Raw genomic sequence first — 25,126 nt, forward strand, 5'->3', positions numbered from 1 at the left:
ACTTTATTAGAGAATGCTGCACATGTGTATCTTCTCTCTAGAAGTTGCTTTAAGCGAGTAGGGAATTTAAGGGTGATAACCAAGTTTTTTTTCTTTTCTGTAGCTAATAAGGTCTCAAGGGATGACTATCTATACCCATATCAGGAAGGAGGCATGTGCTTCTCTTAACTCTTGCCAATAGAGAATACTAAGGATCTTCTTAGCCTTTAGTTCTTTAGTCTGGTCGCCATCCTACACAGGGGGAAGTGGGGAGAAGAAAAGGCCCAAGACTTTGATTTTTCCTTTCTGCACATTTTTTGCTGCAAATTCTCACACTATTTTCCTTAAGTTCTCTTCAGATTTCTTTAGAGCTTAAAATTTTAACCTGTTAATTTAGCATTGTTTCTTCTTGACCCCAAGACATGGTTTTCTTAGTGGCCCCTCCTCTCTTAAAGCAAATGTCATAGGTTTTCTTTTAAGTTTCTTTATTTATTATGAGAGAGAGAGAGAGAGAGACAAAGAGAGAGAGACAGAGACAGAGAGACAGAGAGAGAGAGAGAGAGAGAGAGACAAAGAGAGAGAGACAGAGACAGAGAGACAGAGAGAGAGAGAGAGAGAGAGAGCTGGGGAGGGGCCAAGGGAGGGAGAGAGAGAGAGAATCCCAGACCTGTTCCACTCTACCAGTGCAGAGCCCAACATGGGACTTGATCTCACAAATCTTGAGATCATGACCTGAGCCTAGATCAAGTTGGATGCTTAAACAACTGAGCCACCCAAACGACCCACAAATATGGTTTTTAACTGGTCAAGAGAAAAAGCAGTACTGGGACTAGCATGATATTGTTAGTAACTTTCTAATTTTAAATATCTTAAGTATTGGGTTTGTTTTTTAAGAAATTATCAGTTACAAGCAAATTATATGTTAATGGACCTGTGGTTTAAAATTGGGTCTTTAATCTGGCAAATATTTACATTATGCTTTCTCCATCATAGAATATTTTTGGTTATCAGACAAAACTAACATGTGACCTTTGCCAACTTAAGGTGTTCTCTGTACCCATCTCTAACGTTTTAGAGACTAAATGAATCTCTTACTGAGATTCCCCCTCACACCAGGGGAAAAGCTTGGTAGGGTAATTAAAATATAAAATATACTTCTGACCAAACCTACTTGAACAATTTTGGCTCAGAACTACCTCGAATTCTGGGTTGTATCACTGTCACAGTTCATGCTTCACATGGTCCTTTTGTTGTGTATTTACCCCAGTGAGATATCTAAGTTAGAAATACAAGAAGATTCCATTAACTGATGCAATATAGTTATTTGTCATTGCCCTGCAGCATAAGGAAGTGGGAAGCTCAGACTTTGACCTTACACATATTTCCCTTGGAATCTCAGCCCTCTACCTCCAATGTAGTTCCCTCATTTATCTACTAAAGGGCTAAGAACATGCCTTACATGTTGCTCTATTTCAAAGTTCAATGGGTAAAGTAAGAAAATTTATTAATAAAATATTACACAATTGTTTTAAATATATATTCATGTTTAAAACATTTAGACTTCCTAGAATCACTTCCATCACCAATATGTTATTAATAAAATATTACATATTCATTTGGATACATATTCATGAGAATGTGTTTTTAAGGTACAGAAATCTATAAAGAAGGAAGGGTCTCCTATTCTCTACTCCTAATCTGCTGTATTCCCAATAGATAATTTCTGTTAACAATTTGGTATGTACTTTTCCAGAAAAGATAAATAGCTAAATGATAGCCCATTCAATAGATATCCTTTTAAAAGAAAGGGTCACCAAAATTTTGAATTTGGGTTTCATTTTTATCATTTTGAATCATTTGTTGAAAAGGACATTTTGTTAATGATTTGCTGAAGTCGTCATAGATTTTATGTTGTTTTTACACGAGCTCTTTTATACCAGTACTACAAAAGACATAACAATTTACAGACTAAAAGAAAAGTGGAATGGGATTGACCACCACCCATCTTTTGAGAAACATTATTTGTGGCAAGATCTCTTCTCTTCTGGAATGACAAGTAAATACACATCTTAACGTTATAAATACAGAAATGGATGCTAAGCCAAATTAAAGACTAGCTCTTAGAATATTGGTCTGCAAACGTCTGCAGAGCTGAAATGTGTAAATTAGAGATTCACTGGAGTCTGCTAGCCAAAAGCGAAAACGAAAGTGCTTACAGCTCGCTAATTAATGCCGCATGTCCAATTTGATTGCAGAAAAAAGAGCCACCGAGGCCTATGGGAAAAAGCAGTGGCCTGGCAGTCAAGAGAACTGAGTCCCCTTCTATTCTGCTACTCAGTGTGGGACCATCCTCGAACAAGCCTGTCCTTTGTCCTCAACGCAACCATTTAAAAATAACGGTCATATTCACCACCCTGTTAACTTCTCAGAACTGGCAATAAAACGGGGGGAAGAGAGAGATTGAATTCCAGAAAAACCATGATATAACTCTAATTTATTGCAGAACTGTTAATGTTCTTATGTCTGTATTGTTTAGGTATTTCACAAATTCTTAATGAGTTTCTACCACGTCAGGCTCTTCGAGGAGCACTTCGTGGACCTCAAAACTCTTACTGGTGCATGACAAGATGAAGTGCTTGGTTTGAAACCACAATTTTATGCCTGTAGAATTTAATAATAAATGGGTTTGTATTTTGTACGCTCTGTTTCAAGCTTTGGTGTTTGTTTTTACAAACTATTTGTCCGTGACAGATTGGAGATAAACAGATTGATTCTTCATCACACATGCTTTGAGAAGCACTGTAGTTGGGAATTGGAGCTGTGGGTAGATAAAGCAAAGAGCAAAAATTGACCTAATCACTGCTCTTTCAGAGCTGGAGGTCCTGGGGGAGACCCAGATATTAATCAAGTAACCGCATCTAAGTGATTATGTTATTCAAAGTGAAATAAATTGTTCTCCTCAACCACGCTCCTCCTCTCTCCTCTTCTCCTCTTCCCCGCCACCCCCTGCCCCCGCCGACTCTCTCTGCCTTCTTTCCTTCTCTCTTCCCCCTCTCTGCCTTCTCTCCTTCTCTCTCTGCACTCCCTACTCCTCTTTGCCCATTCACCCCTCATCCCTCCTCTCCCTTCCCCTGCTATGACTCACTGTCCCTACTGTTCCCTTCATTTATTTTCACCTACTCTGAATTCTATATCTGAGAACCTTTATCAATCTATACGGTAGAATAAATAATTACCTTGATATCAATCATAGTCAACAAGCAGAGCTCTTCAAATATTCCAGTTTGGGGGCAGTATATATATTTTCTTTCTGATTACTATAGAGTATGTGCTTACATCCCTGTGTGTTTCTTCCTCTCTCCTTTTCTTCTTTCCTTTCATCCTTTTAGATTTATTTAGATTATTTAAGTTTATTTAGAATTTGTTAAGCCCCTAGTATGTGGCAAGCATTGTGCTTTGCATCCCACTATATCCCTGCCTCCTATTCCCTATTCCTACCCCTAACATGAAAAATCAGCAAAAGTAATAAGAACTGGAAATAAAGATTCTATGAATATTTAACCTCGGCATGCGCTATCTTAGGATGTGTTCTTGTATGTACCCTTTAGAAAAAGAGAGATACTATTAAGATGAAGCATGTAGAAGTTGAAATTCAAAGCTTTTGTCATTAACAATATAAATACAATTGGCATGATTCCTTTTTGAATTCCAGAAAACTGTAGGCAAACTACAATGTCACTTAAGTCATTGCTTTCCTTTGCCTTTAGGATAGGATTCTTATGATAAAAAGGAAAAAAGAATTTATTTTCTGAGGCACGAAATCACTCAATCATAGTAGATTTTGCACTACTTAGTAACAGCTGTAAATAATAGCTGAAGTGATTTGTATGTGAATAAATGTGAAATTGTGCCCTGGTTTCATCCATTAACTTATTTTCAGTTGTTTTGTCACTGTTTACCCCTGCAGATTGGTCAGTATACCTTGGTGGCTGCAGGAAAAAGGCACATTTTGGGTGAAAATATATCTCCGTAGAGTAAGATAAAAAAATTTCCATGTCTTGGTTCAGTATAATCCAGAAAATAATTTTCAATCCATATCTGCAAAGCATCTGAAAAATAGAGCATAGCATCTGAAAAATAGAGCATAGTATCTTATAGAAAGAACTTCTCTGCCTTCAGAGACCATACATTTCTTTTTCCAAGGCTGGTGTCTGCACCATCACCAGAACAATTGGATGACATGAGATTATGTCCTAGAGAGGTTTGTGGGAGAGGGAAAAGGACAGTGGCTCTGGACTTAGCTTCCCTGAGTGTGAATTGGGCCTCGGGCCTTGTGGTACCTTGAAAAAGTCATTCGATCAAGATCCCAGAATATGCCTCTCTGATAGTAGATTAGCTGGGCCTGCTTTGAGGATTAGATATAATGAAATAAGTACCCAGCACATAATTTTAAATTATTTTTAATGGCAAATAGCACTAATTAAACAGTGTACTTCTTTGTATCAGTTACTTCAAATAATGAGGACAGAAGGGAGGTGTCAGTTTTTATAAGAATGATGTCACAGTAAAGGAGACAGTGATTTAAGGAATGCAAGGATAGGAAGTCTAGAACAAGCCTGGCCATGACTTAGCCTTGGCCTTATTGAGTTATATACAGGATTATCATGCAAGTTATTGTCCAAAGCAAAACACAGTTAGAGTCAAAGGGGGGATAATTAATAATTGTACTGATGCCAAGATGTGTGAAGCCAACCTGCCACATATGTAGTCCCTCTGTTGTATACCTTTTTTTCTGTGTCCATCTGTTACCCCCACTCCAGCCTCTGGCTTTCTTTGATGAATTTGGCTTGTTCACATTCCCTGGCAACCTCTTCAGTCCAATGCTCCCTTAATGGTTCTTACTTTAGCTGTGGTTACTAACCATGTTAGGAGTTTGGGCTTCTGAGATTTTTGTTATGCACAGGGATTGTCTAGAAGTCTTGTTAAAATGCAAATTCTGGGGGTGCCTGGGTTTCTCAGTTGGTTAAACGTCTGACTCTTGATCTTAGCTCAGGTCATGGTGTCACGGTTGTGGGTTCAAGCCCCACATTGGGCTCCATGTTGGGTGTGAAACCTTCTTAAATAGTATGTGTGTGTGTGTGCGCGTGTGTGTGTAAAACCTGTGTGTGTGTGTAAACCCATGATTTCTGATTCAGTAGGTTTGAAGTAAGGCTTGAGATTTAATAGTTTTAACAAGTTCACAGGTGATTTTGATGCTGCTCATCATTAGCCCACATGCTGAAGAGAAAGCTGTTAATTCAAATTCCAAGAGATGGAATTTTTTTGAGCTACTCACCTTTCTGATTTGACCATAGTGGTTGTGGCTTTGAACTCTTATGGTATGTTGGTTCTTTGGTCAGGTGCCTACCTTGGCAGATTGAGCCTGGGGAGGACATATGGCTACCAAGACAGTAGGTAGGGTAACTTGTTCTTGAAGGGAGTATAGAGAGGAGATTCATACACTAAAATATGTTCAATGTAATTAGTTGTCCTGTTTCTTTTCATGGAGAGCCAGAGGAAGGAGCTTGAAAAGGTGCCATCAGCACTGGATACCCCTCTAAACCAGGCCAGTCAAAACTCAGTAAACATTTCCTCTCTGCTAAAGTCAAGAAGCAATGGCTTTCAAACTAGAATCTACTGGGGCGCCTGGGTGGCGCAGTCGGTTAAGCGTCCGACTTCAGCCAGGTCACGATCTCGCGGTCCGTGAGTTCGAGCCCCGCGTCAGGCTCTGGGCTGATGGCTCGGAGCCTGGAGCCTGTTTCCGATTCTGTGTCTCCCTCTCTCTCTGCCCCTCCCCCGTTCATGCTCTGTCTCTCTCTGTCCCAAAATAAATAAAAAAACGTTGAAAAAAAAAATTAAAAAAAAAAAATAAAATGCGAAAGATCTAAAAATCATTCTGATTTCAAATATGTGTTAAAAAAAAAAAAAAAAAAAAAAAAAAAAAAAAAAAACTAGAATCTACTGTGCTTTATCCAAAGCAAGATTTTATGGATGGCCATGGTCGTGTAACATTAGTATAGCAGCATGAGACATTGGGGACAGGGAGTTTATTTTGAGCAGCTCTTGGCTAATAAGAAATAATCACACTGTTAGAGCTCTTATCTTGGTATTATTCAGAGAGTTTAAATTGGTATAGTCAGTACAGAAGTTTAGAGAAATTGGTTTTTTTAATGGTCAACCAAGATGGATTTTTAAATTTTGATTTCAGGAGAATTCAATGAGTTGCTATGATAGAAAAAGTATTAATGAAAATAAGCACATATATCACTAATATAAAAAGAATATAATCATTACCTGGGAATCCTTTCAATTCTGAGCTCATTTTTATTTTTTTCAAACTCATTCTGACATTACCTCCTGCCAATCCTTTTACTACGAAAAATAAAACATCAGCAAACCCAAAATGTTTTCTCTTCTTCTTTGAATTTTCAAAAAACATTATGTTTCTACTTGGTGGTTTTGAACTATGCAAAGCAAGAGGTTAGAAAACAGGATCAATGTAAACAGTGTTCCGTGGATATTGGTAGCAGTCGGTCTGTGAGAGTCTGTGCTCTAGAAGGAGGATTTGGGGCAAGATGGCCGCCCTGATGTTGCCCAGGCTGCTCAGGTAGAGTTGACCTAATTCCTCAGCCATCCACTATTTGAGAATTTGCTTGGTTTCAAACTAGGTGATGACTTTGAGAACGTTCATGTTCTCTTGAGCCATAATCCTCCTTTCCCCCCAAATCAGTGCTAGGACTACCTATTGGTTATTTAATTTGGTATTAACAAAATTAAATATTTAAACTGGCTCAAGTATACTGAGTTTGAGAAATGTAAAGTGTGGAAACAAGTCTTCCATCTTTACTATTTGTTAAGGTCTTGCAATTAATGTAGCCAAAGCAAGTACTATTTCTGTTATTGAAAATAGTTCACCTTTTATTCTTGGGTGGTGACAAATATCCAAATGCTATGTGGACTCATGATGTGTAGTCTAGGATTCTGCTATTATGAAAGCATTTCACTCTCAAAGTACCTGCTTTACAATTTCCTCTCTAGCAAGTGCAGTGCTTGCTATTTTTTTTTTTTTTACAGAGCACTTTATTTTAGAGTTGAGTAAGTAGTTCTTTCTTCCGTTCTGCCCATTTCTTCTGTATTTACTCACAGTCCTTTTCAACTTGGCAACTAGAAGTATATATGCACCTTATGCACTTATGAATACTCACACACAGAGATGAAGCCATCCATAGTCATTCAGATTCAGTCATCCTTTCCCATGAATGTGGCCATTAGCCCTTGTCTATCGTTCAGTTATGCTCTCGTGATCTGTGTGATGGGAAAGATGGGTGTGGGAATGTTAGTGGTATCAGAGATTTACTTACCCTTTTGGGATGGGCGTAGGACTCCTGGCTTCTTTGTGCTTTGAATAAACTAACTGTGGCCTATGAGTAACACCTTACTGATTTTTTTTATATTGAGGTATAATTGATATATACCATTGTATTAGTTTCAGGTGTGTAGCATAATGATTTGATACATTTGTATATCATGCAATTGTCAGTATGATAGGTCTAGTTAACTTCATCACCACACATAGTTTCAAATTATCTTTTCTTGTCATGAGATAAAATCACTTTTCAAATAGAAAAGCAGCAAATGTGTTACTGTTCTCTTTCAAGAGTAGGACTTTAATTTTCCATATCCTCCAAATACTGATGTTAATGTTAGCTTGCTTTTATCTCATATATTCGTAAATTGTGTTATTTTTTCTCCTCCTATTTATTTAAAGCTTTAGCACGTTTCCTAAAATGATATCATTTGATAGCATTCAGCCCTGAATGTCAAATACAGTTGTCTTTGGTTATAAATATCGTGTAATTGGTCAGCTTGTACTTATAATCATGGTGATATTGAAAGTTCATCTGCATCTATAAAAACATCAGAACTACTCAGTTTATGCTAATTGCAAGAAGGGTAGGCAGAAGGTCTTTGTTACAGAAAGTAGAAGGTGGTAGCAGGCTATTCACTGTGATTTCTGATTTTATGAAGTACTACAAAACAGGTAACCTCAGATGACATCTTTTAATTTAGTGTCTCTAAGAGCTCCCTAAATCCAAAGTTAACTTGTCCCCCCCACCCCCCTGCCTCCCCAGAGCATATTGCCTGTCTTTTACAGGCTCTTCTCTTCACAATACCTAGACAGGTGTTTCCTGCTGAGGTGTAGCTACATGATTTAGACAGACATTGGTCTGGAATTAAGGATAGGGTGTTTGATCCTATATTTGTCACTATCAGTGTGACTTGAGCAAGTTCTCCATTTTATGTTTATCAAGCTGTTTCAATTAGTAAAACTGGTAGTGTTATTTTATTCCTAGATCTGTTTTAAATATTGTAAATATTTAAATATGTAAATACCAAAATGATTTGTATAAGTAAAATGTATAATGAATGAAATCAATTGATATTATTCAGATGAATCTAGAATAAATTAGTCTTAGTTAGAAAGATATTAGTACTTTCACAAGTGTCTAAATAATAATGCTTTATAATTTGCCACCAAAACTCTTATTGGCTTAGAATCCTTTAAGATGACCAATAAATTCCGTGATACCACTGTTACTGATGATGATGGATTCAGCACCAGAGGTAGAAATCGTAAAGAAAGTTTGGTGCAAATCTGTTGGATATCAAACAGTGAATTAATATTAACAAGGAAAAAAGAAATCACAGAACATTTGCTATAATACTATCAAAGATGCTAGAAAACAGAAGTCTTGAAGCCAGAGTAAGGCAAATTGTATCAATTGTGATCCAGTCTAGAAAATCGAGGCCATTACAGGTTACTCATCAGAAAAACTTAATACTAGGCACTATTTATAATGGTGTGAGAAGAGCTCAAAGGCTAAACAGGATAGTAAAGCAATATAGGAATTAATAGCAGAAGGAAGCCACTGCTACAACTAGAGGTGGAAAAGTTGAGAAGGAGTTGGTGTTAGTAGAGCCCAAGAGCCAGAGGACCTACCTGGTTGCGTGAGATTCACAGAAGATACTTCCTGGCAGGATTTGGGATGTGGAGAAGATGCATCCTGAGCTAGAGACCTGAATCAGACAGGATGTGTATATAAAGTGGGGGTAGGGATACCCAGCCATTTTCTCTTTCTCCCATCCTCAGTCTTTGCCAGCATCTCCCATCATTTGATCTAAGCCATAAAACAATAAGCAAAGAAATCTAGGAAATGGTTTGCAAAGAAAGGGGAAGAAGAGATCAAACCAGCAAATGACCAAAGTGTAAGATGGAACGTATATAGAAGCCTTTCATTGTCCCGTTTTAGGATTTGTTCATTTTTTAGATCCAAGAAGTGCTTAGTGGCTCCGGTTTCTTGCCATCTCAGGATGTTGTGGATGAGATCTTCACTTTCTTTGTTGAATAGTCCTGGCTCACCCACTGCACTAGGGAGAGGAACTTACGGGGTTAGGAGGGCTTAGGAGAAAATATCATGGAGCATGCACTCTAACCATCAGCCTCTAAGTTACTCAAAAAACATGGGCATTAAATAGGTCTAGTATGGTTACAAGATTTCTCCCTTTACACACACTCCCAAAACACATTACACTTCTTCACCTGCTTGCTAATGGCTGAAAATATCAAGAGTAAAAGCCTTTCGTTCCACAATTAGAGATAAGATGTTTAAATTAACAAGTGCCTAGCTGAAATGATTTTTTTCTATGGGGAAATTTCAGTCAAAGATCAATCAACCAATCAATCAGTCACTCTCTTCCTCAGTAACATGACTTACAGAGAACCAGTGTGCACACAGCTGGAAGATTGACCATGAAGATGGGAAGAGAACATGAGGGACCCAGAGGAAAAACTTGGAAGGTTTTGACAAGTTTTCCTAGAATAGCACTGTTTACCTACTATATGAGCAATGATAACAATGATTGCAGCACATGCGAGCACACAGGTGATATGCAGCTCTGCTTTAGGGGCTGAGTAACAATTCTTGATTTCATAAACACGCACTTGACATTGGTAAAGATCTTCTTTCCTAGGAGTTTGCTAGTCAAAGTAATTGAGGTGATCTTCCCTGAAAGAATGCCTTTAGTTCTGCAGTTACATATTTCCATTCACTCTATGGGGAAAAAATCCTATTCTTTCCTGAGTCTTTTAAAAGTGGGGCCACACTGGCAATAAGTGTTCTTGGTTATTTGTTTTGATTAAGAGAGAATATTTGGCTTGCTGGCATCTTTTTCTGAAAATGTCCTAAAGATTTATTAAATGGGATTGAAATGGTAGATCAGTCTTACTAAACTCAGATTTAATATTCTCTTGACATCAAGAGTTCCCTCCCACAATTGCGTATGTCACCAGTTAGTTGTTGGAGATGATCTACATGAATTTCTCACATGTGGCCCCAAAACTCTCATATGAGAAATGCTTCTAGATGGCTGCCCCTTAAGATAAATTAAACCAAGGTTCCTGTGTTTTGTTGGGTGAGAGGTTTTTAGTGCCCAAGAGGATTTTCATTTTTAACAGTTTCCCTGGAAAATTCAGAAGCAATTGAAGTTTGAGAACCACTGATAGGTACCTATCATATGAAATATGCCTTGAATAATTTTGAGTGGTGTTACCTATCGTGAGCCACCATAGAAAATCCTTTATGTTTGTTTCTGTGTTCATTTCAGATTGCTGTATAACAAATTATCACACACTTACCAGCTTAAAACAACAGCTATGTCTCACAGTTCAATAGGTCAGAAATCTAGGCAGCCTCGACTGGGTTCAATGCTCAGGGTATCACAAGGGCAGAATCAAGGTGTCAGGCCGTCTAGCCTTTAAAATAGGGACTCTGGTAAATAATCCACCTCTAAGCTTATTCAAGTTGTTGGCAGGGCGTAATTCCTTGTCGCTGTAGAACAGAGGTCCCTGTTTCCTTACTGGCTGTTGGCAGAAGTCTCTCCCAGCTCTCTACAGCTGCCTGCATTCTTTCTATGTGACCTCCTTCATCTCCGGGCCATCAGTGGCAAACCGGAACCCTTTATGCTTTGTGTCTCGGTGACTTCTGCTACTCACCAGAGAAAGCCCTGTGCTATTAAATGCTCATGGGATTAGATCAGGCCCACCCAAAGAATCTCCCTCTTCAAGATCCACTGTGCTGCATGACATTTGTATAATCACAGGAGTGATATCTCACCATGCTTACAGGTTAGGGGAATTAGGGTATAGAATCTTGAGGGGGAAGGCACTATCTAGATTCTTCCTACCACAGTGCCCAGTGTACTAATGCTTTCAATGAGTAGCTCAGTAACATATATGAGGACGTAAAAAGATGTGATTCTTTTTAAAATTTTTTAAAAATCCTATGTTTTGAGCAACATTAAACAGATATGTGATTATGGCCTCCTGTGGTTACCTGGTTCAACAAATAGTTATTGAATATTTACTATGTGGCAATCATAAATTCATAAAGGAATAAGAACTAGATCTTTCCCTTCAATACCTCACATTTCATAATTAAACATCTCTGGAGATAGAGGAACTTCTTTGATATTTTGATAATGTGTCAAAATGTTTTCCCATATACTGATTCTGTGTAACTTCTAATCTTTGATCTTCTGACAGGTAAAAAAACACATTAATATTTTTCAATTTGATTCAACCATATTTCTCCTCATAATCTCTGACAGTGTTCTTTTCAGGTTTAGAATCCTCTTGTTCTTTGAGTATATTTTATTACATGATTTCAAGTCCCTTCCACATGTAAGTTATATTTTTAGTAAGACATAATCAAGTCACTTAACATTTCTGTTCCTCAGTTTTTTCAGAAGTAAAACAAATATTATGCATTAGTTAACATTGTTTTTTCCACGTTAAAAAATTATCTCTGGCTAAACTAAGTGAAAACAATGCAAAGAATGGGAAGCTAATGGAGAGGTACTGGAATTTCTGACAGAATCACAGAAAAGAGGTAAAAATTAAAAACAGCCTCAATTTTAGAGAAATGGTGATAACTCCAGTGATAACAATTTTTGTATTTTCTTTCTAGAGGTTAAGATAAAAAGACCTAGTTCCAATGACGCCCTTTTTCTGTCTCACAGCTCCAAATTGTTCTAAGGTAGGAAGGGATTATGGCTTCTAGAGCCTATATGCATATTAGCAGGGTATCATCTACCTAGGTTTCCATCCCATTGGGTGCTTGGTACATGCCATCATTTGGCTGCTAAAACACACACATACGTACCACACCAGTGCACATCACACATCACATTAACTTTTTCACATAGCCAAAGATAATCCTATTGAAAACTTACCACCTATTTCACATGAACCTCAACCAATCTCATTCTTCCCCAAATGGAATGAAACCTAAGCCCAGCTATTGCACTCAGAGATGGTGTTGGGGAGCCCCAGTTTCTCAGGCCAGATTACCCATGGATGTTCGTTTCTTCTTTCGTTCTGTAACCATTGAAATTATGTAATTAATGGACTAATTAGCATATTTATCTACCATCACCACACCATATATACACAATGGAAATAAAACTTCCGGATGCCTGGGTGGCTCAGTCAGTTAAGCGTCCGACTTCACCTCAGGTCATGATCTTGCAGTTGGTCCCTGTGTTCGAGAGCCCTGCATCGGGCTCTCTGCTATCTCCCTCACTCTCTGCCTCTCCACCCTCCCTCTCCCCGCCCCTCTCAAAAATACATTTGAGAAAAAAAAAATTAAAGAGACAAGAAACATGTTTTAATCTTCAGACACTTGACAGCAAAGAAATCCAGATAAATACTGCACTCCTAGTTTCTGCATCTGATTCCAAAGCCAAAGATAGTATCACTAGCCCACTCCACTACTCATTCCACGTTTTCCTTTCTTTAGCTGGCAGTTGGATTACTTGGAGTATTTTCCAGGTCAGATATCGGAGGGGAGGCGGGGGAGATGAGATTTTATCTCTACCTATAAGGATTACCTTGACAGTATTTTCCTTTTGGCAAAGTAAAATGAAAAATGCTTCAGGTACTCGTTTGGGCCTATCTCCCAACCCATTTTCTTTTTTTGATACCTTTCATTCCCTTGGTATTCAAGATGAGTGACCACGGCCCATACATAGCTCTCCTTTTGCCTGTTCCCGTAGTGGCCCACGTGGTGTGAAATGGTCACTTGTCTGCTGTTTTTCTGGAAGCATCCTTCTTACAGGCCAACAGAACGTAGAGCTGTAGAGAAGAGTTGTGAGAAGTGTCACTAGCATCTCAGAAAAGCCTTTTCAGACTGATGTTGTGGCTAAGAGAGAGGCAGCCCCAAGAGTCAGTAGCTGGTTTAGAGCATATATCACATCCTGAAAGGCAGCACCTCAGGCTCAGATTGTATCTTTCAGTGGCATCACGGCTGAGTTTTTTATTTTTATGTTTGTAAACATTTTTTGATGTTTATTTGAGAGAGAGAGAGAGAGAGAGAGAGAGAGAGAGCGACAGAGCATGAGCAGGGGAGGGGCAGAGAGAGAGAGGGAGACACAGAATCTGAAGCAGGCTCCAGGCTCTAGGCTGTCAGCACAGAGCCCAACATGGGGCTTGAACTCACAAGCTGTGAGATCATGACCTGAGGTGAAGTTGGATGCATAACCGACTGAGACACCCAGGCACCCTGGCATCATAGCTGAGTTTTTTAAATAATAGTTTATTCCATTATTTTATAAGGTACATAGTTTGTCAATAATGGAGTAGAGAATAAGAATAATAGCTCCATGGCAAATCTTCCACCTGTTTCATTTATTTTAGTATGATGTGATTTCCTTAATTAAAATTAATGTTGTGTGGGCAAAAAGAGTGGTATATACAACATTATGAAGTTCATATGTGGTGGTGTTGAAGGAAGAATGAGTGAGTAAAATGCAGGGCCAAGTCAAAAATAAGTGTCCATTCTGTTGAGGACAACTAACTACCCCCTCTAATTAGAGGCGTCTAATACAATTGCTCTGCCCTGGACTATTATGAAAGGTCTATCAATATCATCCTTCCTTCACCTTCTATTCAGAAGTCCTTCAGACATTCCTTTTCCAAGTATCTATACCATTTGGCTGCAGCCAAAGAGATACTAAAAACAACCTCTGAATATCTTTGTTTAAAGAGAATATATAACCAGACTTATTGCTAAAGGTCCTGTCCTTTTAGTGGATTTCATTCTTGTTTGGACCTATCCATGAAAGCAACTGTACCATTGCAGAGTGTTACAGGAAACCAGGCTGACATTTTTCATTCCCGATTTTTCAAAAAGAATTTCATTTAAGACAGGAGACAGAGATTTACAGAAGGAAATCTTGTATGGCAGATTGTGCTCATATGGCACTGGGGCATGAACAGGCTTGTATATTGCTTTCACTCAACAAAGGAGGGCTACTGAGAATGCACAGATTTAGCACCGAATGAACCAGGTGGTGCTCAGTTGGTAATGGTCAGTTGGATAAAGAGTCAGAGGCTGTTATCAAAAAGTCAAGTTACCCAAGGAAGAATGCAGTGCCCTGCACTAAATCTTGTTCTTTACTGACAGAATTTCTCCGGTTGGAGATGACCCCAAGCTCCATGCCCAATCCCGAATGGCTACAGATCTAGAGTACCATTTCATCTACTTTGTCTTCATGAAGGCCAAGTGGAAAAGCCACTCTCATTACAGTCTAAACCAGATGAAACCTACTTGGTGATGTGCCTTCTTCTTAGTGATAAACAGGTCAAGTTTTAAGAACTTCTCCTTCACTGGGGAGGGGGAAAACTGAATCTCTCTGTTACTTTCTTACCCTCAGTATTGGTTCTATCATTTTAAAATCAATGCTGTTTAATATTTTAGTAAGAGTCATACCTATATATACACACACGTATATTTATTTACATTAGTAAACTCCTTACTGTGAATGTTTGACTTCAAAATGTAGCATCATTTTTTGTACATGTTTAAGATAGCAATGGGGCGCCTGGGTGGCTCAGTCGGTTAAGCCTCCAACTTCAGCTCAGGTCACGATCTCACGGTCCATGAGTTCGAGCCCCGCGTCGGGCTCTGGGCTGATGGCTCAGAGCCTGGAGCCTGCTTCCGATTCTGTGTCTCCCTCTCTCTCTCCCCTCCCCCATTCATGCTCTCTCTCTGTCTCAAAAATAAATAAACGTTAAAAAAAAAAAAAAAGCATTACTAGGAATGCCTGAGTGGCTCAGTCAGTTAAGCACGTGACCTTGGCTCAGGTCATGATCTCATGGTTTGTAAGTTCAAGCCCCACATCAGGCTCTCTGCTGTCAGCACAGACCCTGCTTCAGATCCTGTCCTTCTGTCTCTCTCTGTCCCTCCCCCGCCCTCGCTGTCTCTCTCTCTCTCTCTCTCAAAAATAAATAAACATTAAAAAAATAGCATTATTAAATAGTATATAATGTAGATTATAGTTTTCAAATGCAAATAAAAACAGACAACTGCTTTTGCTGATTATCTTTTCAAAGATGTTTGTGGTGTTGAGGACTTGGAAGTGCAGGACTATTGTAATGAACGATTACAATTTTTGCGTATAAGAAAACAAAAGATAGAACAGGGCTGTTTACTGAAGTTAATAACAGTAATATAGAGGATGAGTAAAGTAGAAATAAAAGAATGGAAAAGTCATCAGAAGGATTTGAAGAAAGGAATTGAGAAAAATGAAGAAGGAATTTCTAGGTGACAACTGCAAATGGACAAAGGGTGATAAAGGCAGGAATGTGTCAGAGTCTTGGGCTGGGGGAGGGATGAGCTGCCCAGCAAAGGATCGATCAATCGATCTATCGATCACCTATGTATCTATTCATTTTTGTTTCAAGTTTTTATTTAAATTCTAATTAGTTAATATATAGTGTAATATTGGTTTCAAAAGTAGAATTTAGTGATCCATTATTTCAATATAACACCTAGTGCTCATCACAACAAGTACCCTCCTTAATACCCATCACCCACTTTAACCTGTCCCCACCCACTTCCCCTCCAGGAACCCTCAGTTTGTTCTCTATAGCTATTAGTTTCTTATGATTTGCCTCCTTCTCTTTCTTTTTTTTCTTCTGTCCCCTATGTTTATCTGTTTTGTTTCTTAAATTCCACACCTGAGTGAAATCATATGGTATTTATCTTTGACTGACTTATTTCTCTTAGCATAATACACTCTAGCTCCATCCACATGATTGCAGATGGCAAGATTTTGGCTGAGTAATACTCCATTGTGTGTGTGTGTATGTATATGTATATACATATGTATATGTATATGTATGCATATGTATATGTATACATATACATAAATATATACATATATATATGTATGCATATATACATATACATATACACACACACACACATCTTCTTGATCCATTCATTAGTCAATAGACATTTGGGCTGTTTCCATATTTGGCTAATGTTGATAATCCTACTATAAACATCAGGGTACATATGCCCCTTTAAGTCAATATTTTTGTATCTTTTGGGTAAATACTTAGTATTGCAATTGCTGGATCATAAGCTAGTTCTATTTTAACATTTTCAGGAACCCCCATACTGTTCTCCAGAGTGACTGTACCAGTTAGCATTCCCACCAACAGTGTAAGAAAGTTCCCTTTCTCTGCATCCTCAGCAACAACTGTTGTTTTCTGTGTTGTTAATTTTAGCCATTCTGACAGGTGTGAGATGGTATTAATTATAGTTTTGATTTGTATTTTCCTGATGATGAATGTTGTTGACCATTTTTTCATGTATCTGTTAGTCATTTGTATATCTTCTTTGGAAACTTGTCTGTTCCTGCCTTCAGCCCATTGCTTAACTGGATTGTTTGTTTTTTGGGTGTTGAGTTTGGTAAGTTCCTTATAGATTTTGGATACTAACACTTTATCTGATATATCATTTATAAATATCTTCTCCCATTCTAAGGTTGCCTTTTAGTTTTGATGATTGTTTCCTTCACTTTGCAGACGTGTTTTATCTTGATGATGTCCCGATAGTGCATTTTTGCTTTTGTTTCCCTTGCCTCCAAAGACGTGTCTAGTAAGAAGTTGCTGCCACTTATGTCAAAGAGGTTGCTACCTGTGTTCTCGCAAAGGATCCATTTAGACTGTATTACTTGCTTCATGTTGTAGAGTAGCCCTAGGGTGCTGTGGTATAAGATGTAGGGTATAAATCTATGATTTCACTCATGTGGAATTTAAGGAACAAACAGATGGACATGGCGTGGGAGAGAGAGGCAAGCCATAGAACAGACTCTTAACTATAGGGAACAAACTGAGCGTTGATGGAGGGGATTGGTTAAATGAATGATGGGTATTAAGGGGGGTTCTTGTTGTGATGATCACTGGGTGTTGTATGTAAGTGATGAATCACTAAATCCTATTCCTGGAACTAATATTACACTGTATATTAACTAACTGGTATTTAAATAAAAACTTGGAGGAAAATTAAAAAGATGTAGGGTATAGTCTAGCAATGAATGCACTTTCATTTTTTTATAGGGGACCCTAGGCTGGGAGAAGACTTAGAACAGAGGCCAGGAGTAACAAAGTGAGGAAGAAGGCTGGCACCTAAACTCCATTTTGCAAATAGATTTTGAAGGATTTTAAAAAAATCTACTTTTTTTGGATATTAAGGTACCAATCTTTTGACGTAAGGTTATTTACAGCTGTATTTTGGATTTAAAAGTTAGCTTTATGGTGAGATATCAAAGGGCAGTTTTCTAAGGCGGAATCAAAAGGCTAGAGGTAGAAGATTGTGGTGCATTTGAGGAAAAATGGTAAAAAGCTTTTTAGACCCTGTAAGCATCTGACCTGGATTTTAGGACTAAATTTCCAAATACTAATCTTAAAATGATTATTATATAAATTTTTTTCCTATTCATTTTGCCCAAGGCACTTGGCCTAAAGGCCATAATGAAGAGCTACCAAAAGTAAATGAATAAGAATGTAGGTCAGGTGTTTTGGGAGATTCCAAATATATATACATCACATTATGTTTATATAGAGAGATATAGATATGCACACACATATATGGATATTTATATACTTAAATACACACACATCATACATACTGTTATAGGTTAATTCTCTTTAAAAAATATGTTTTAATCATTTATTTTTGAGAGAGAGAGAGAGAGAGAGAGAGAAAGGGAGGGGGGGCAGAGAAAGAATGGGAGACACAGAATCCGAAGCAGGCTCCAGGCTCTGCGCTGCCAGCACAAAGCTCAACGCAGGGCTCCAGCTCAGGAACCACGAGATCATGACCTAAGCTGAAGTCAGAGTCTTAACCAACTGAGCCACCCAGGCGCCCCATTGGTTAATTCTCTTTATATGGAGAGAGATAACCATTGAATCTGGTTCTGATGCAACTGCTTCACACAAAAGGCTTGTGACGACATTAGACATAATTGAAACAAATAGTATTTCTAGAGTCTGTACCAATTGGTGGAGGGAGTGGGAGTAGGGAAGGAGAAAGAAGAAAATGAACAGCTTGCCATTAGGGTTAGTGTCACTGCACCTTACAGGCAAGAGTCGCAGCTGAGCTAACTTGGATGACCCTCTCCACAACACTAAATCCATCCCAGCAAAACTAACCACAAAGCAATGGAACCCAAACATCCATCAGCCTTCCTGATGTCACTGGATTGCCACACTACCTGTCATCACATTCCATGTTCTCTTCTGTTGCTAGGTACCCTGGGCACTCTTAATTTTCAAAGCTCCAGGTGCCGTTTTTTCCCTTGGTACTCACACATAGAGTTTTGGTTCCAATGCTATGGTGCCCAGGCTGAAATTTGAGAGAAGCACCATTGCTCTTGGCCTGTGAAGCTGAAGGCCATACCTACAGATCTCAGCACCATACCCTCTGTGTAGCAGCTCTCGACCTGCATGCCAGCAGCCACTTAGGATGGAGCAAACTATGTTGGGTAAGGAAGCAGATTTCCCCTTGAGAGCAATAAACTGCTGTGAGTCGATTATGATAAATAGAGGAGTCTGAGATTTGTGGTTTCAAATTCTGGAAAAGTATCTTCAAGGAGGAGAAAATACAAATCGTTAATATGGTTATGAGAACCCAGACAATCAAAAATGCTTCATTTAGTTTCAGTTTAATGTCTGCTCCCTCTTTCTGTTGAATTTTTCTAATATAGACAGCAAAACTTTGTTTCAAATTTTGATTGATAAAACAGTGGCATGTGACATTACTCGTTCTTTTACCATTTAAATGATAAAATGGTGTGAATATATATTATATACAAATAAGTAAATTATTCACTTGTTCTTTATGAAACATACCGATTTACTCAAGAATGAAATATGTAAAGCTGTGGAATTTAGTTACCTTGGTAACATCTGGAGTGAGGTACTCTGTCTAAAAATATTTTCTCCTTTATTGTTTATACTTTATACCAAAATTACAAATACATGAGTTTTATTAAAAATTATCCTGAGGTAATAATGTTTATCTTATTTAAAATGCGAATAAATGGTACACTAGTTACTAAATATGTATGATGATTTTAGATTAAAGAAACAGTTGTAGCATGTTAATTTCTTAACTGTAATAGACGTTGGATTTGTTTTCTGCTAGTATCCATTTTGTGTATATAATATACTTTTAGGGTTATTCATTCTTTTAACATATTGACAAAATTTTTATTACATAAAGTGTTTAGTATTTTAAGGGATTCTAGTGCACAAATGTTACATTACATTTTTCTTCATGAATTTAAGAACTGGACTTGAATATGTACCTTCTGCTTTTCTTTGGACTTTCGTGGAAAGAAATAACTTAAATAATCCGAAATGATTTAGCATACTTTAGCATAGGATTTGACTTCACATAAAGAGCATGTGCAATTTTATGGGTTGCTTATATAAATCACACCCCTAATTCTTTATTTCAAAAACCTTCTACATTTCATGGTTAAAACAAAAAGAAGAAGAACGTTTTTGATTTTCTCAATAGCTGTGGAAAGTGATATGTCATGTTATTTATGACCAGTTTCTTAAATTCTCTTATGTATGTTTTCTCTCCCCATGAAGTCTTTTTTTGAATGGAAATGTACAAAGAGGAATTTATGAGTAGAATCTTGCCATTTGAATGTATTTTAACTTCTTCACAAAGCGGTTTTAGAAAATTTTTAAAAATATCATTTTACTGAAAATTAAACTTAATACCCTTTGTTTTCATTTCACATTGGAGCTGGAGATCTGGGCTTCCTCCCAGACCCTTGTCTGCCCTACTCTCAGTCTTACTTGTTCTTTTCTTAGGAGTTTTTGAGTCTCCTCTTGTTCTGCACTGTTGCTGCTTTGGTTTGGGCTTTCAGCAATGCTGAGCCAGTGGCTTATAGAGCTCTGAACGGTCCCACTTTTGTTGCCTTCATCCCATTCTCCTCATCAGTCAGAGTAATCTCTTTAAAACACAGTCCTGTTCATATCACTTCTGCATAAAATTGCTCCTATTCACTCCCAAGGTACGATCCACGCTCTTAGTTCAACAAAACACATTCTCTGCCTCCCTTTCTTATTCTCTTGTTTGCACTCAGCACCCCAACCTTACTTCCCATCTGCCCTGCACTTTCCTTCCTCTGAGGTGTTGCCCCTGCTGATCTCTAATTGGGAAACTCTCTCCCCCCACCTTCATCACCGGGTTAAGGCTTACTCGTCTTTTGGAATTTAGCTCATATGCCACCTTCTTTAGGAAAACTTCTGTGATGTGTTTACCCCTGGTTTTGGATCAAAGCCTTTTCCCTCTGCATTTTAGTTGCATGTTTGTTTGTTTTTTCTGTCTCTTTTAATTATTTATGAAATTATTGAAGACACAGTCTCTATTGGCCAAATATTTAACCCCCTTTTGGCCAAGCTTAGGCATTCAATAAATGTTGAATGAATGAATGAACAGATGAGTTATACCACTTCTTCAAATTTGTATATTCGTTTCATGAATTTAATTGATTAGAAGGCATAACTTTTTCATTGCATCCTACAAAAATAAAGCACACTGGGGAATATTCAGAAATCAAAATATTACAAATATGAATATTGTTACTCTTGTGTGTTCATATTTTTATGGCTTCATCAATAGACTTTAACTACAGGAAATAATCTAACACCTTTGCATTTCATAGTCCTTTAACATTAATAGGAAATTCTTACCATAAATGCAAAGATGAAATTAAGAGAAATAGAATTTTCCTGTTTCATCTAAATTTTGTTTTTTACTCTAAGTAAATTGTTATTGATATGTTTTACTAAACAAGTTTATCATTTATTTTAAAGCCAGAAAATTTTGGTTAATTCTACTTCTTCCCCTTCCTCCCTGTTTTGTTTTTTTCTACAGTTATTTTATTTATTTTTAGATTTCTTTATTTAAATTCAAGTTAGTTAATATACAGTGTAGTATTGGTTTCAGGAGTAGAACCCAGTGATTCATCACTTATATATAACACCTAGTGCTGATCCCAACAAGTGCCCATCTTAATGCCCATCACCCATAAGCCTGTCCCCCGACATCCCTTCCAGCAACCCTCGGTTTGTTCTCTGTATTTAAAAATCTCTTGTGGTTTGCCTCCCTCTCTGTTTTTATCTTATTTTATTTTTTCTTCTCTTCCCCTGTGTTTATGAGTTTTGTTTCTTATATTCCATCTGTAAGTGAATATCATGATATTTGTCTTTCTCTGACTGACTTTTTTCACTTAACATAATACATTCTATCTGGTTCCATCCATGTTGTTGCAAATGGCAAGATTTCATTATTTTTTATTACCAGGTAATATTCCATTGTATATGTAGGCCACTTTTTTTTTTTTTTTTTTTTATCCATTCATCAGTCAACGGACACTTGGGCTCTTTCCACAATTTGGCTCTTGTTGATAGTGCTGCTATAAACATTGGGGTACATGTGTGCCTTCAAATCAACATTTTTGTATCCTTTGGATAAATATCTAGTAGTGCAATTGTCAGGTCATAGGGTAGATTTGTTTTTAATTTTTTGAGGAACTTCTATACTGTTTTCCAGAGTGGCTGCGCCACTTTGCATTCTCACCAATAGTGCAAAAGTGTGTTCCCCTTTCTCTGCATCCTCACCAACATCTGTTGTTTCTTGAGTTGCTAATGTTAGCCCTTCTGACAGGTGTGAGTTGGCATCTCATTGTGGTTTTGACTTGTATTTCCCTGATGATGAGTGATGTTGAGCATCTTTTCATGTATCTGTTAGCCATCTGGATGTCTTCTTTGGAAAGTGTCTATTTATGTCTTCTGTCCGCTTCTTCACTGGATTATTTGTTTTTGGGTGTTGATGTTGATAAGTTCTTTATAGATTTTGGATACTAAGCCTTATCAGATATGTCATTTACAAATATTTCTCCCATTAGGAAGGTTGTCTCTTAGTTTTGGTGATTGCTTTCTTCGCTGTGCAGAAGCTTTTTATCTTGATGAAGTCCCAGTAGTTCATTTTTTGCATTTGTTTCCCTTGCCTCTAGAGACATGTCTAGTAAGAAGTTGCTGTGGCCAAGGTCAAAGAGGTTGCTTCCTGTTTTCTCCTCTAGTATTTTGATGGTTTCCTATCTAAAATTTAAGTCTTTCATCCATTTTGAATTTATTTTTGTGTATCATATAAGAAAGTAGTCCGGGTTCATTCTTCTGCACGTTGCTGTCCAGTTTCCCCAGCACCATTTGCTGAAGAGACTGTCTTTTTTCCGTTGGATATTCTTTTCCACTTTATTGAAGATGAGTTGGCCATACATTTGTGGGTCCATTTCTGGGTTCTCTATTCTGTTCCATTGATGTCTGTGTCTGTTTTTGTGTCAATACCATACTTTCCTGATGATTACAGGTTTGTAATACAGTTGGAGTCCGGATTTGTGATGCCTCCAGCTTTGTTTTTCAACATTACTTTAGCTGTTCGGGGTCTTTTCTGATCCCATACAAATTTTAGAATTGTTCGTTCTAGCTTTGTGAAGAATGCTGGTGTTATTTTGATAGGGATTGCATTGAGTGTGTAGATTGCTTTGGGTAGTATAGATATTTTAACAATATTTGTTCTTCTAATCCACGAACATAGAATGTTTTCCATTTCTTTGTGTTTTCTTCAGTTTCTTTCATAAGCTTTAAATCATATATATGTTGTAAATATTAGAGAGTATTAAAATATCCAGTGCCATACAGTTAAGAAGAAATTAATATTAACATTTGAGCCTATATTTTTCACTATTCTCCCTCCCATATTCCACATTTCCCATATTCTAATCATTTCAACATATATTAAGCCAATTTTTTATTTTTGGTAATTTCTGTCTCTTCTAGATGTTTGCTATCGTAAGAAACATTTTTGTAAAGACCTTTTTACCTGCACAGCAATGCACACAATGATTGCTGTCTTTAGGTTTAAAGGTCCCAGAAGTGTAATGACTGGAGCAAAGGTGATGAGCTCTTTTAATGTGTTTGATGTGTATTAAACACTCATAAAGCTTGAACCAACATATGCCCTGCTAGCATATAGACAATGCTTTTATCAGAGAATTTCCCCCAAGTCTTGACATTGTCGCTTGAAAAACAAAAAAGTTTCTGCAAACCAATGAACAAGTTTTCTTTGTTTAAATTTGCTTTTCTTTGAGATTGCATTTGAGATCAAACTGTTTTCCCTACTTTATCTTTTTCTTACTTCATTTCTTCTTGTGCCTAAATGTGCCTACTAGATTACAAATAACAATGGCTGCTTCACAAGTTATTGTTCAGGATGGAACTGCGCAGGATATGTAAAATTAGCACCGTGGCAAGCACGTAATAGGAGCTCAGTGAATGTGAGTTGAAGTAGAAACCGAATGGCGTGTTAATTAAAACCAAAATATTCTTTTCAACAGATGATTCTGCTGCAGAGAGCTTTAATGGCAATGAGACTCTGGGGCACAGTTCAATTGCTTCAGGGGGAACACACAGCAGGGATATGGGTGACTCCAATGGCGATGGCAAAACTGGGCTGGAGCAGGACGAGCAGCCACTGAACCTGAGTGACAGCCCCCTCTCCGCTCAGCTGACTTCGGAATACAGAATAGATGACCACAGCAGTAATGGAAAAAACAAATATAAGAATCTTCTAATTTCTGACCTCAAGATGGAACAAGAGACGAGAGAAAATGGAAGCAAGGTAAGGTCATGTTACGATTTTCAGAGGTTTTGAGTTTGTCATGAAGGTCAGAAAGAAACACATATTTACACAAGAGATGAAGATTATTTTCGCTAAAAATATTTTAAACAAGTCCTCGTAATATGCTGCCAAGACATTTAGAAGCATAGATATCATGTGTCCACATGAGCAATAATTTCCCCGAGTAACAGTGAGCAGAATGAATAGTGTTTCGAGCAAAGCTGTTGGTGTTTTCATACATGATGAAATCACTTGATTTAATGTTTCTCCTTCATATAATCTTCTTATGGATCTGTCTCTGGGAGTTTGTGGAGCTCATACCTGAAAATATAGCCCTGAGAACACGATTACAGACCTTAAAAAGATCACTATCTAGTTTCTACTAGAATGGATAGGTAGACACAGTAATAAAAGTTTCAATTAGACTCTCAAGTTTGCTTTAGAGACCCAGGGACTTCAGTCAGTAATTTACTCCCCATACCTGGGAGAAACGTAAGTGTCAGTGTTCTAGATGAAATATGCAGATTAAATAACTACTGCAACACATAATGTATCACACGCTGTATTATACAAAAGACACACACATGTTTCAGACATATCTAAATTTCTAGATGCTTTATAGCAAAATAAATTATAATCCTCCCCATTCCCAATTGATTTATTATTTTATTTTTATTTCTTGGTCCTTCTGTTTTTATCTCTTTATCTTCACACCCGTTTTCAGAAATACTGCCCATTCTTTTTTTGTTTTTATTTAAATTCCAGTTAATATACAGTGTAATATTTCAAGAGTACAATATAGTCATTCAACACTTCCATACATCACCTGGTGCTCATCACAAGTGCCCTCCTTAATCCCCATCACCTCTTTCACCCATCTTCCCCCCCCACCGCCCCCCCCCCCCGTCACCGTCCGTTTGTCCTGATTGATTTAGTAAAAAAAAATAAAGTTTCCATTTCCACCGGTTTGAAATAATGCATGCTGGTGACTTTCG

General features: G+C 37.6%; 1 protein-coding gene across 10 annotated transcripts in view; it reads left to right on the forward strand.

Annotated features, from left to right (window-relative positions):
- The window catches only part of NOL4 (nucleolar protein 4), a 417,551-nt gene that overhangs the window by 179,088 nt on the left and 213,337 nt on the right, over positions 1 to 25,126 (forward strand). For 8 of the 10 annotated variants that reach the window (XR_009250991.1, XM_058692399.1, XM_058692391.1 and 5 more), the window contains one exon: positions 23,848 to 24,131. Coding sequence is in view for 9 of the 10 variants with exons in the window: in XM_058692399.1 (XP_058548382.1) it covers positions 23,848 to 24,131 (284 nt within the window). In the remaining variant the exon portion in view is untranslated. Of the gene's footprint in view, positions 1 to 18,709; positions 18,913 to 23,847; positions 24,132 to 25,126 lie in introns of those variants that run through there. The other 2 variants (XM_058692395.1, XM_058692398.1) reach the window with 2 other exon arrangements.

Source organism: Neofelis nebulosa, chromosome 11, assembly GCF_028018385.1.
Source record: "Neofelis nebulosa isolate mNeoNeb1 chromosome 11, mNeoNeb1.pri, whole genome shotgun sequence".
Classification (NCBI taxonomy): Eukaryota; Metazoa; Chordata; class Mammalia; order Carnivora; family Felidae; genus Neofelis; species Neofelis nebulosa.